This window comes from Panulirus ornatus, chromosome 20, assembly GCF_036320965.1.
Source record: "Panulirus ornatus isolate Po-2019 chromosome 20, ASM3632096v1, whole genome shotgun sequence".
NCBI lineage: Eukaryota > Metazoa > Arthropoda > Malacostraca > Decapoda > Palinuridae > Panulirus > Panulirus ornatus.
The window spans coordinates 8,810,561-8,825,537 of NC_092243.1; the positions used below are offsets into that span (position 1 = coordinate 8,810,561).

General features: G+C 42.9%; 1 protein-coding gene across 3 annotated transcripts in view; it reads left to right on the forward strand.

The window, feature by feature from the left end:
- Positions 1–14,977, forward strand: part of LOC139755905 (carbohydrate sulfotransferase 1-like) — a 191,717-nt gene that overhangs the window by 175,167 nt on the left and 1,573 nt on the right. Inside the window, exons 1-4 of one of the 3 annotated variants that reach the window (XM_071674633.1) lie at positions 3,601–4,867; positions 8,981–9,127; positions 11,358–11,986; positions 13,676–13,734. In XM_071674633.1, coding sequence (XP_071530734.1) covers positions 9,019–9,127; positions 11,358–11,986; positions 13,676–13,734 — 797 coding nt within the window. In that variant the 5' untranslated portion in view covers positions 3,601–4,867; positions 8,981–9,018. Of the gene's footprint in view, positions 1–3,600; positions 4,868–8,980; positions 9,128–11,357; positions 11,987–13,675; positions 13,735–14,977 lie in introns of those variants that run through there. The other 2 variants (XM_071674635.1, XM_071674636.1) reach the window with 2 other exon arrangements.

Genomic DNA, 14,977 nt, shown 5'->3' on the forward strand with positions numbered 1-14,977 from the left:
CTCTCTTGAGACCCAGTTGTCTCAAAAGAAAAGTTCTCACTAGCCCCACCTTTTTCTCTATGTCCGACAGCAGTAATCTCCACTCACGATCCCGGGTTCAGAGGTGGTGTCTGTGCTTATTCCAACATCAACAGACTTGTTGCAAGCCTCGGGAAACATGAGTGGCCAAACTTTCACGTTATCTGGCTCAAGGTCTATCTCTCAGCTCCCACGGCTGTCCCCCCCTGTTCCGCCCACTGCTCCTGATTCAACAAATTGTATACCTTCCTTCGAATGTCTAAACCACTCCTGCTGTGGGGGTGTGGCATCCTCTCCCTCTCGCAAGTAGAGATCCTCTACCATAGGGAATTAGTGAACTCCTCCCTGACGGATGGTGGTGGGAATTGCAGCCTCTACTTTCTCTATTTTCAAAGAGCTAGGTCAAATCATCCCCCTCCCCACCCATATTCCCGACCGTTTTGACCACTCTTTTGATATTCTGTATATATGTTTTTTTTACACCTCTAATCCTTCGCGCTATGAATACACAGTCATGCTCTCCAGTTAGTTCATCTGATCAACACTGTCGTAAATCTATCTCTCACACCAGAAGCGCCTTCTAGACGTAAATGTTGGTACCTCAACAGAGCTGACTGGAATAACTTTCGACAATTCTTTCCTGACTTTCCTTGGATTCTTCTGTCTCCGCCAGACGCATAGCAGAGGACACTGTAGCGGATATGGAAGCATTTGATCCCCCTCTTCCTCCAAGACGACCTCTTCTTCCAACTTCTTCCTTGTATTGAGGTCATTCAGGCAAAGGGAGGGAATCAAGACATATCGGGTTTGGAAAAACTCTCCTTCCCTCCAAGTCCCATTCAGCATCTATACCGCCTTGACCTTGATCGTCGGCTATGCCATGACACAGCGAAGAGGATACGTCACACTCTCTCTAAGATCCGATAGAAAGTTAACAGAAATAAGAACTCATTTGTCCTATAAAATGACGGTGGATATAATGCCAATTTTAAGAAAGCGCGAAGTTAAGATAGCTTCTCCATACGACCAGACCATACGAAAATACAGCCTAAGGAAGTCCAGCCCTGAAGGTGTGAACATAAGGTTGAATGCAGGGATTGCATAATGTGATGTATAGGTCAAAAAGGAAAGAACTTAAATGCTAGAGGGAACCAGCATCAATATGGTGTTAGGCGTGGTGATGTGAACCACGCCTTGTCTCAACCTAGAACGAAGGAAGATCATCCGATAGATGCCCTGGAATAGTGCTTACCCCATTGTTGGAGTTGGATCGTCGAGAGATAGAGAGAGAGAGAGAGAGAGAGAGAGAGAGAGAGAGAGAGAGAGAGAGAGAGAGAGAGAGAGATGATGATGTCATCCTGAATAATTGCTGAAGCCAATGATCAAGAGATATGGCCACCTTCACTGTGGCCCAATACAAGATTTTGTACGTAAAAGGTTTCTGCCCGTCTGGGGATCTTGTTCAGTCGACCTTATAGGACCTGGCTGGTCCAATTTGCTTAAGTGACTCCACACTAACCACTGACCTGAGTTTCCTCTCTCTCTCTCTCTCTCTCTCTCTCTCTCTCTCTATATATATATATATATATATATATATATATATATATATATATATATATATATATATATATATATATATATATATATATATACATATATACATATATATATATATATATATATATATATATATATATATATATATATATATATAATGTGTGTTCGTGTGTACTGCCAGACTTCACCTGTACGAAGATTACACCACGAGTGAGAAATTATTTATTATCGGTAGCAAGCTCGTAACACACACACATAAACACATGTAAATATTTACATGTGTGTGTGTGTGTGTGTGTGTGTGTGTGTGTGTGTGTGTGTGTTACGAGCTTGCTACCGATAATAAATGATTTCTCACTCGCGGTGTAATCTTCGTACAGGTGAAGTCTGGCAGTACACACAAACACACATTATATATATATATATATATATATATATATATATATATATATATATATATATGTATATGTATATATATATATATATATATATATATATATATATATATATATATATATATATATGTTTCCTTGCGCTACCTCGCAAACGCGGGAGACAGCGACAAAGTATAATAATAATATAATAATATATATATATATATATATATATATATATATATATATATATATATATATATATATATATATATACACACAGAGAGAGGGAGGACACTCACGTATTCCCTGCGTGTCGTAGAGGGCGACTAAAAGGGTAGGGAGCGGGGACTGGAAATCCTTCCCTCTCGTTTTAATTTCCCTAAAGTTGGAACAGGGAAGGGGTGGGGGGGGGGCCTGGTGAGGGAGGATATTCCCTCAAGACTCAGTCCTCTGTCCTTGGCGCTAATTCGCATGTTGCATCATGCTGGTGTATACCAGCAGAACACGGGGGCACGTAAGCCCACAGCTATCTCTATGTCAATGTATGTAATACTAATTCACGTACCTCAGTCCTGACGTGTATATGAATCTGTAAATCACATCTTTTATCATCATGGTCTATTCACGGCGTCCGGGGATCTATAAATGACAACGTGGTAACTGAAAGAGGAGGGCCTTGCTGCTTGGACCGGTGGTGGATGGGGGGTCGGTGTCGAACCCTGTCTCGGGAGGTGTGTGGTAATCTCTGGTGGGGCAGTTTGTCAGACAGCGTGCTAACTGAAAGGTTACTCACCTTCGCTCCTTGTGTGAGGCGGGCGGGTACAGAAGACGCCAGTTTTTGAGAGTCTGTCACCTTTCGTATCGCGTGATCTACGGACGGGTAGAGTTTGGCCCTCCTGGCTTGTGGGGCAACTTTAAATTCGAAGTGGTGGCTTAAGTATCTGTTTTCAGGTGTTTGTGTGTGTGTGTGTGTCTTTGTTTTATACATAGAGGCTCGTGCTTTCGTACACAGATCCTGTATTGATGAGGCTTTCTTGATAACTGATATTTCAAAGTTTATGTGAATGGTTTTTGGTCCCGTTAACAAGATAGCTTCACTGTGTTGCATACATTTCCAATTTGCACTTCGAGTTGAAATGATTTTTTGACCATTTTACTTAGTTACAGATTTTCAGCGTCAAGGGGAAAAAATCCTCGCTTGGCCTCCTTCTCTATTCCTTCTTTTAGAAAAGTAAAAACTGGAGGGGAGGATTTCCAGCCCCCCGCTCCCTTCCTTTGTAGTCGCCTTCTATACATACATATATATATATATATATATATATATATATATATATATATATATATATATATATATATATATATATGTAATGACTGGGGCGTAGTTTTAGACGGCTTATATCTAGAAGAATGGAGTTTAAGGGTGAATTGGGCAGTCGATTGTTTAGTGCTTGTCAAGTCATTACTAACCATATGTTTCGTTAATGTCATATATATATATATATATATATATATATATATATATATATATATATATATATATATATATATATATATATATATATATATATATATATATATCGGGAGAGGAGGTGTAGACGGGGGAAGACATGTGAGCCAAGGTCACTAGACGTGTGAGTCAAGACTGACATTTTTTTGCATTTCTTCTTGAGGCTGGTGGATAGGAAGGTCATGGAGCGGTGTACTGTGGCGGAAGACCTTTGTGTTGCTGAGCGTCATGAGGTGAGGCTTAGACCTGGGGGATCACGTGTGTTCGCTCGTGCGGGGTAGTGGGCGTTGTAGATTTCGGGCCGGGAGGTCTGGGGAACCTCTTGATGGAAAAACCTTCGGTATCTGGTGGGACTTCGATGTCCGCCAGAGTCGTAGCGATCTGGTTTCACCACGTTCGGTGTATCACACAAGATGTATGGCGGTATTGCGAAGGCGAAGGGATCTTTCAAAAGAAGGACATAGGATATGGACCTTATCTGCACGTCCTCGTGCACGCTCGTGCGTACAGTGAAATACCATCTACATTACGGGATTGTAGGACGACAGACATAGCATGTAGGTTACGTACTGACTCAGCGAAGAGCACCAGTTCGCCACACGTCCTCTTATTTTTTCCCTCGGCTGGTTCACGAGACGTGTGGTGAATGGTAGGGGAAAAAAAATATATATAACCATGGACAGCACACTGCTGAGACAGAGACTTCACCGTGCCTCCTGCTGGTGGTGCTGCTGCTCCTGCTGCTGGATGAGGTGGATGCAGGAGGAGGAGGAGGAGAGGGAGTATCTCTTGATTAGGTGTTGGTTGGTGGTTCAGTTCGCATGTGAACGACGGTGTGACACCACCCACCCACACACACCGTCTCTACCCGCTCCTCCTCCTCCTCCTCCTACCCACCCTCTCCTCCTCCTCCTCTCCCTCCCCAGCAGGAGGCCGGTGAGGTAAGAGGAGTGGTGGCGGAGAGGGGGAGGAAGAGGGTGGGGAGTGGTGTCGCCGCCAAGCGAGGAGACGAACTTCAGGAGGAGTCGCTCGGTGCGTCTCCGTTAGTCGGGTCTGCTCCGTCAGCGCGCACATTGCTGCTGCTACTGCCGCTCCTCCCCTCCGCCTCCGCCTCCTCCTTCACGCCCCTGACTGACTCGCGCCCTCAGCCATTCTTTGGTGGAACGAACTTATAGTGAATGGTACCACAAGGCTCCACCACCGCCACACCGTCTCCGCCACAGACGCCCCCACATCCAACCTCGGAGAGACAGTTGGGCCTCATCTCCAACACCAGGGACCCATCCTGTGGTACGACGCCACCTACGGAGATAAGAAATAGAAGAGAGAGAGAGAGAGAGAGATGGAGATATAGGAGATATTTCCCCCAACCCTCATCATCATCATCATCATCATCATCAACATCGAGGTAAGAACCATCATTTTCAGTGTATCATCATCATTGTCTCCTTGCTCATCACCACACCAACAGCATCGCTCTCATCACCATCACTATATCAGTATGACCCAAACCACCACAGGCATTGTCATCACCACCACAATACCTTAAGTCACATCACCCTAGCCGTAACATCAGATCACATCATCATCACCACACCGTCACCACATCATATGCCATCTATCACCACCACATCACACCATGTATCACCACCACATCGCACCATCTATCACCACCATATCACACCATCTATCACCGCCGCATCACACCATCTATATCACCATCACATCACATCTTCTATCACCACCACATCACACCATCTATATCACCATCACATCACACAGTCTGTCACCACCACATCACACCATCTATTACCACCGCAACACACTATCTATCACCACCACATCGCATCATCTATCACCACCACATCACACCATCTGTATCACCACCATATCACACCTTCTATCACCACCACATCACACCATCCATCACCACTACAACACATCATCTATCACCACCACATCACACCATCTGTATCACCACCATATCACACCTTCTATCACCACCACATCACACCATCCATCACCACCACAACACACCACCTATCACCACCACATCACACCATCTGTATCACCACCACATCACACCTTCTATCACCACCACATCACACCATCTATCACCACTACATCACACCACCTATCAACACCACAACGCACCATCTATCACAACCACAACACACTATCTATCACCACCACATCGCATCATCTATCACCACCACATCACACCATCTGTATCACCACCACAACACACCATCTATCACCACCACATCACACCATCTATCACCACCACATCACACCATCTATCACCACCACAACACACCATCCATCACCACCACAACACACCATCCATCACCACCACAACACACCATCTATCACAACCACAACACACCACATTACGTGCGTCAGCTACAACGTACATTACTGTAATCATTCATGATCTAGGGATAAACAAATTATCACTAAGTGCATAATGACTGTAATATCTCAAGCGTGTATTTTCAAACGAATTGACTGCCTGAATTGGATAAACCATTCTTTGTTTTCCTGTTAATTCTTATCTGTATCACATGATCACCATCACTGTTCACACTCACATTACACAGTCATCATCCCCATTGATCAACGCACGCCCTCACCACAGCTCTCACTATCATCAAATAACATCACCATCATCACTATATCGCTCACAATATCACGTCCAGATAAGGGCAGCACAGATAGAATTAAGATGGTTTGAGTTACAGGGAAAAGGATAAGAGGCCTTGAATTTGATAGCCATGGAAGAGAGAAGACTTTGGAGTGACCTAATCAAAACGTTCATGAATTTAAGCAAGTTTGACGAAGTCATCGGTGGAACTTTTCTTTTTTTCTCTTTAGATATGTAAGAACAGAACCACATAGGCTGTAACATGCATCTAGGCAAGGAACTTAGATGTAAAGCTGTACACGAATCGTATAAAAGCAGTGGATGATTGGAGTAAACTGCATGCGGGCATGGTGAATGCGGACAATATACACAAGTTTAAAAAAATTTTGCATGCGAGTATAAAAAAAAAAGATTCAAGAAATGAGTCCCCACGAGAGTATGCAGCTTGCCTCCCATATGGTACAAATAGGTGATTTCTTTCTTTTTCTCCTTGTATGTTGAAGGCTCCAGTCCTGTACAAACGTTCACATCAAGGCTGGGCCTTAGTTGAAATGGAGGAGAAAACTGAGAGGGAAAATGAATAGACAAGGGAAAGTATTTACGAATTTTGGAAGAAGTGAAACACCTGTCTTTTAAAATGTGCCAGGTCATAGTCATTGGGAAAGACACGAGAAGGTAGAGAGAGTTCCAAAGCTTTGATGTGTAAGGAAAGAATAAGTCGTTTTACTTTCTATTCTTGCTTATGTACGTGGGCGACACCAGCTAAGCTTTAGCCATAGAATTTCAGATAATAAGTCAAGTTGCCGTTGGTAATTGTTCAAGGACAAACAAATGCAGAGGAATACAAAGGCATTCACACAGCAACAACAGACCACTGGGCCCTTCCCAGGCTGTTTGTGATAGCGGAAGATACCAAGAACCCAAAGATCAGTATGGTAGAACTTAGAAGGCATACCTATCATTCAGAGAGAATAACCTGCAAATTATCACTGTGTCCATCGAGGCACAAATCATGTAAGTCGTAGACTTGAAGTGAAGTATATATATCAAGTCTGTTCTTAAACGCATCCATAGTATTGCTCTCAAGCAATCTGATTGGCAAATCGTTCTATATGTTAACAATCCTGTTGAAGATAAGGTACTTGGCCGCATTCGAGGTAAAACGTTTGCCCACGCGTTTGTATCCATTACTACAGGTAAGAGCAGACGAGTAAAGTAACTTGATAGATTAAGAATGTCAAAGACTTTGATCATTTTTATTACTTGTATTAGATCAACTCGTACGCTTCTCTTTTCATGGCTAAAAAGATCCAAATCGTTTAATATACTCGCGTAGGATTTGTTTCTCAGTCCTGGAATCATCTTGGTTGCTTGATGCTGTGTGCTCTCTCCATTCTGTCTGTGTTTTGTTTTAGGCAGCATGACCAAAACTGAACGCAATATTCAGGATGGGGACTAACGAATGGATTGTAAAGGGTAAGGATGATTTCCCTGGACTTATTGAATTCGAAAGCCCTACCTGTGAATCCAAGAATTTTGTTCTCTCTTTTCACTGCATCTGTGTACCTTTTTCCTTGGCTTTAGGTCGCGAAATATTATGAAGCCCAAGTCTCTTTTTCCTTACTCATCTCTTGCATTTCAGCAGAACTCGTACTGGAGCTTGCCTTTTCGTGTTTACCACTGATATGTAAAACTTTGCACTTGTAGATATCAAGATTTATTTGCCACCTGTAAGCCCAGTCCATCAGTTTGTTTGTTTCAATTTGAACCTGTAGACCTTCAAGTTCATTTGTAGTTTTATAACCGAGCTTTTGTATCATCAACGAATTCCGATATCTTGCATTGCAGCCCATTATTAGTATTATCAATATATATATATTAGAAAGAGAACCGGTCCCAAGACTGCTCCTTGTCATACTCCACTTGTTATGTCTACTCATTCAAAGGCTTGACCATTAATCACAACTCTCTGTTTACGGCCAGTTACTCACTTCCCTATCCACAGAAGTACAACCCCGTCAAAGCCATGTGACTTAACTTTTGCTAATAACCTTTGATGCGGAACTTTGTTGAAACTTTTTTGAAAATCTACCGTCAAGCATGTTGATTATATCATAAAAGAAATTAAGCAGGTTTGTCAGAATCGTTTATTAATTGATGGTCTTCTAGATGGTTTTACAAGTTCATCTCGAATGATGGTCTCAGTAAGTTTTTCCAAATACAGGAGTTCAGGTAGTACGACAATAACTTCCGGGCAGGGATTTATTACATTTTTACACGGCAATCTCACATTCATCTGGAACTTTTCCTGCAGAAAGTGACTTATTGAAAAGGGCAGTCAGGGGCTTAACTATGTAATCTTTTTGCCTCTTTCATTGTTCTCGGATAAAGCTTATCAGGACCTGCCGTTTTATTTACTTTCATGCCGTTTATTGCGACCTTTATGTCAGAGTGTTGAAGAACGTCACCACTCTCTTATCAGTGAAATTTAAGGTGTGAAGCGGTTGCATACTGGCCCATTTACGTACATTATTACTGAGATGCAAGAAAAAATAGAGAAAAAAAAGAAGTTACTCGAACCTGTAGTAATGTACAGCAGCTGCTTAGGGAAGTACTCCCTTCCTGACTTAGAAGTGTTGAAGTGGTGGCCAGATCCATCTTTCGCACTCTGTGTCATGGATTAGATGTACCCCAAGGAACCTATGTTGCTAAGAAACCACAAAATTATCCTTTAAAATAACTGATGAGAAACAAATAAACCATTAAAGTTTGATCACGTTATGATTCAATCTAGTGTCCTCCCCCTTTCCTTTCCTTGAAGCAAATATAATGATACATAAATATTTAACGTGGAATATATCTTTCTGTGTGTTCCAGTTGATGATCGTGTGATCATCAAGCGCTCGTATCATAACATGAAAGCAATGTTGAAGCTGAAGGTGGTCATGTTCGTGGTTCTCAGCGGCCTAGTTTTCTACAAGATCATTCCCTACCAGACCCCACAAGCGTTTCTGTTGACCTCAGGTGAGTTCAGGTGTCTGTTGACCGCAGTTGGGTACTGCCTCTGTTCATACCAAGTGAGTACACACGCCCCTCCGATGACCTCAATTTGATACTGTGTCTGTTGATCGTGCATGAGTAAGACCTCTCCTCTGACCTCAGGTGGGCAATGTCGCAGTCGACTTCAGCACAGACCCTGTTGGTCTCAAGTAGGTGGTAGTGCCTGGGTCTGTGATGTCCTGGTTACCTGTATAGAAATTCTCTAACATATATAACCTCCCCATGAAGGGTGCTGACCCCCGCCTTTTGCGCTCAGTCTGTTCTTCTTCAGCCAGGGAGCTGGTCAGGGGTTGACATTGCAAAGCCATGGAGGCTGTGATGGAACTTGTCGTCTACTGTTCTTGAGTCTCCGCACACCGACAGTGACATTATTTCAAGCTCATCAATCACATGAACGCTAAAGAAACAACTGCTATGCAAAAAAAGGTCGTTTTAGAACTTTAAAGGCTTATATGGTGACGGTGGTTCCCCTCCGAACTCACCCACACGTTAAACTTTCGTCAGAATTTCCCAGTGCCGTCTGGGTGTGACTAGGCTGTGTTAGTTAACCTTTATCGCTTCCCCCTCCTCTCCTGTTAGCGCTAATATCTTCACTAGTGTCTTTATCTAGCGTCTGTAGGTGCCCGCGCCCTCTGGTACCTACAGAAAGTCTACACTTGCGTATCCATGAGTGAAACACGGAGCAAATGTATCGAAAGAAGAGCCAGCGTGTATATCTCAAGGGGTATGTAAACCAGCATTAGGTGTATCATTAACAATCACACTAGGGAATCATGCCTATACACAATTACATGTTATTAAAACCTGAAGAGATATATCGCTGATCATAGATATAGTCTATACATTGTACAATAATGTTAACCGAACACTTAGAATGATCAGTCTAACCACAAGAATGCACTGCACGTTGAACACTTCGAGGTTATGATGAGAATAAAGTAATGTTCTCAACAGACACTACTTAATACTACTTAACTACTTAGACAGAGCACTACTATAAACAGAAATAAGACAAGAAACACTACTTAAAGTGCCACCAGAAGTAAGACTAGAGCCATCACTTATTCCTCAATAGAATTTAATACTACTGATCAAAGTCTTGCAATAATCACATTCGCAACGTTGCACAGGAGGACTAATAGAACGTTGGGAATGAGGGAATCTTACCACTGAAAAGTCCAAATACACACACATATAACTCGAAAGAAACACAGCTTTCGAACGTTCGAAGCTGTGCACTGGAAACTCCCCTTGAGATCCTGCGTAGCACAAGGGACCAGAGCACGGCAGATGTGCTGTAGAAAACGACCTCAGACATGCGGGAGTGGGACTCTTGTGGACCCCCACAGAAAGCAGGCTTAACGGGGTGGGGTTGGTGGTGATGATTGGTGCAAGCAATAGTGCTTTGCGGCCGGTCCTGCCCATCACAGCTGCGTCACAGTAACGGGGGAGGGGATGAGCGGTGGTCCTCTCAGGTGCGTTGGATGAGTAAACTGATGGCAGCAAGTGACCAGGAGTGTGTGTGTGTGGGGAGTGAGTGATGCGGTGTCACAAGCATGACAGCCAACAGCGACGCGGCGAACAGACAGGGTTCCCTCCTCCTCCCCATTCCCATGCGGTTAGAAGGCTCATACTATCAAGGTCGTAGGTACCGCTACATACCAATACTTCGTAGGTACAGAATCACATCGCAGGACGAGAAGCCATTTGGCACAGGGGTCGGCTGCAGTTCGAGAGTTTGAGACACGTTTGCTGTGGGCAAACACACTTCATACACTTGTATGCTTAACCACCACTAGACGTAGTTCCTTCTTATGATGCAAAATATTATCTATGGACTATATATATCCAGTGTATGGCGTCTCTCCTGCACCATAGAAGCTCCTATGAGTCCACCGTGGATATCTGGTCTCATTTTCCCTCTCTGGGTAAGGCTACCCACTGGTTCGAGGTTGATGTAAACAGTTGTTTTGGTCGGTTATATTCCCAGTCTCGACCTCAGGCGCAAAGTGCTCAACTGTTGACCGCGAATTTTTCTAAATAGCCTCAAGTCGTCTGTCATTCTCATTTTATATCACATGAACAGACCCCTTACTTCATGTACTTTCCTGTTGATTATATATATATATATATATATATATATATATATATATAAGTATGTACGTATGATTCACCGGGTGGTGTTTCTTTTCAGGGGAACAGCTTCATTCCCAGGAAGTTCAAAATGACTCCTCGACTCTCGCCAAGGAAACAGGGTCCTCTGGCTTCCCGATATACCATCCAAACCAGGAACGTACACAAGACACTTCCAGCCAGGGGTCACCAGCCACTGGCCCTTCCCTCATGCCAAGAAACCTCCTGGTGACGTCAGTCGGACGCAGCGGGTCCAGCTTCTTCGGTGAGCTCCTTGCTTCGCACGGGGGCAACATATATTTCTTCGAACCCGTGAGGGCGCTAAAGCAATCGTTCCATAACGAAACGCTAGTCCGAGCTGAGATATTGAGGACCTTCCACTGTGATATTCGACAGGAGTTAATTAACCTCGACAAGTATCCCTACGAAAACATCAAACACAATTACACTCGTGGGAAGAACAAAGACGAGATAGAACTGTCGAAGCTGAACCAAATCTGCATGAAGGAACCATTAAGGATCGTCAAAAGTATCCGTTCTCGGCTCAGCTGGACGAAGCAGCTTCTGGACGAGGAGGACCTCGACCTCAAAGTAATCCACTTGGTTCGTGATCCCCGTGGGACCTACCTCTCCATGGCCAAAGTGCGGTGGGATGTAACTCCCAGGTCGGTCTGTGATAAAGTCTTGCAGGTAAGGCCTGATTATCATGGTCATAAATAACTGAATATCAAACTAACACTGAATGAATATATATATATATATATATATATATATATATATATATATATATATATATATATATATATATATATATATATATATTCCTATGAGTCCGAGGGGAAAATGAAACACGGTAAGTTCCCAAGTGCACTTTCGTGCAATAAACACATCATCATGGGAGACACAAGAAAGAAATATAAGTCAGTTGGTATACATCGAAGAGACGAAGCTAGGACGCCATTCGGTAAACATGTTTACCAAAATATGTTTACCAAATGGCGTCCTAGCTTCGTCTCTTCGATGTATATCAACTGACTTATATTTCTTTCTTGTGTCTCCCCTGATGATGTGATGTGATCATTACACGAAAGTGCACTTGGGAACTTATCGTGTTTCATTTTCCCCGTGGACTCATAGGAATATCTTGATCACGCGCAAAATTGTGATCCTTTCCAATATATATATATATATATATATATATATATATATATATATATATATATATATATATATATATATATATATATATGTATATATATATATATATATATATATATATATATATATATATATATATATATATATATATATATATATATATATATATATATATATATATATATATATATATATATATATATATATATAGAAATGTCTCCTAGTTTCTCCACGAGATATTCTTGCCAAATTTCCAATTTTGCTCTCTTGTTTCTGCGTTTTCTTCTGTTACCCTTCCTTCACCCCAGAGTGGGCAGACTGAGCGTTTTTCCACCCCACTTTATAACTCATGTCACTCATATTTCATAGTAGTCTTAGTTGCGTTCCTTTGGACCCTCTCCATCAGCTCTGTATGATTCATGTGAGGCCAGATGGTTACGCTGTTGTGCTCATGCCTGTGTTGAGCGCGCGTCATGGATGCGTTCTTGTGCGTCAGTCACTCCGTACGTCTCTGTACCCGAAGGAAATTCGTCTTTGCGGTGATATAGGAGGAGCAGGAAGCGTCAACATCTCGATCTCCCTCGCGAGACACAGCAGTTGAGAGATTCGTTTCCCCCATCTTGAGCACTTTACAGTCTGACCGTTCCTTTTCCATATTTTTTCTTCGTCGTGTTCATAAATACGCATTCTGGAAGGTTGGATCGTCAGTGTGGCTGTTTGCCTGACGATTACTGTTTTTGGTCTGGGTATCTTTGCGCTATTTTGCCGAGTGTCTGTTACTCTGCCTTTCTTTATATAGATATGAAAATCTTTGGTCTTATTTGGCCGCGTCTGTTACTCTGCCTTTCTTTATATAGATATGAAAATCTTTGGTCTTATTTGACAGAACTCACAGAAGATCGTTTTCCTTTGGAAGTTATTTTCTTTTTATTTTGTTTTACAACAAAAACCCAATTGATCACGGGCTTTAGTGATGCTGGGTGTGTATAGTTCAGGTCTTCTTCTGCGTCGCCTTAGGTATAAATGGGCACTTTGCCAGGTCTCATGAGTTCTGCTGGATCGTTGCAGCCCCTTAAGATTTTACATCACTCTACAGATGGTGTAAGGATTGTGTGTGTGTGTGTGTGTGTGTGTGTGTGTGTGTGTGTGTGTGTGTGTACATAACCTCATGCATGCATGCATGCGTTTATGAACTCACTTTTCTTTTTCTTCTTTTACCAGGATCTTAAAGAGAGGGAAGTGATGGAAAGACTCTACCCAGACAGGTACTTCTTCGTCAAGTAAGTATTGCCAGACATCACGTAACCTTACGCCACCATACGTCTCTCTCTCTATTCTCTCTCTCTCTCTCTCTCTCTCTCTCTCTCTCTCTCTCTCTCTCTCTCTCTCTCTCTCTCTCTCTCTCTCTCTCTCTCTCTCTCTCTCTCTCTCTCTCTCTCTCTCTCTCTCTCTCCCTTACACGTAGTGAACACCTTCGTCCAAACCTGACACTCACCTCTTCATACTATCCTCCTTTGATCCCTTGATGAGAATCCGCTAGCAAGTTGTACGACCGTGAGGGCGGGCGACCTCGCCTCCGACGAGGCTGAAGTATTAGTGTATTGTCAGCGAGGGCTGTTCTTCTGCATCTATTTTCCCGTTAGCTCACGTACCGCTAAGTGGTCAGGGTCCTTCACCTTCACTCACCTTCTCCTGTATGTATATGTAGAGTATGTATGTAGAATCCTAGTCCTCTTCTCCGGCAAATTACCTCGTTCTAGACCATCAGATCTTCTGTCGTTACTGTCTTCCAGTAGATAGTCTCGTCATAGACCATCGGGTCTCCTGTTATCTGTCCTTCCCAAGTACTGCCATTACTGTCCTTCAGTAGATGACCTCGTCATAGACCATCAGTTAATAGTATATCTGGCCTTCCCATGTCCTGCCATTGCAGTCCTCCAGCAGATAACCTCGTCATAGACCTTCAGGTCTTCTGTTATATGTCCTTCCCAAGTGCTGCCATTACTGTCCTTCATTAGATGACCTCGTCATAGACCATCATTTAATAGTATATCTGGCCTTCCCATGTCCTGCCATTGCTGTCCTCCAGCAGATAACCTCGTCATAGACCTTCAAGTCTTCTGTTATCTGTCCTTCCCATGTCCTACCGTTTACATGTGCCTCGTTTTTGTGTCCGTCATGTTTCCATTTCATTTGCAATCTTTGCATGTGCGGTGAGCACGCCTGATTCATGTGAGAGTAACACTTCCCCTGGAATTCCTGGACTACTCCTCACACTTGCCTGTAGTTCTCAGGTGTAGTTCTGTTTACACGTCTTATCGCATTTGTAGCCAGTCTGGCTGAGGCAAATTTGTAGCCCCAGTCGAAGGCATGCCGATCAAAATGGTATAATAATAAATTTGATAAAAAAAAAAAGATTTAACGATGAATTTAACCTAAGCTCCCTAGGTGTTTATAGACTCGGGTCTCCAAGATGGAAAGGTTTAGAAAGAGGCGGAGACGAAAGAAAGAAAAAGAAAACAG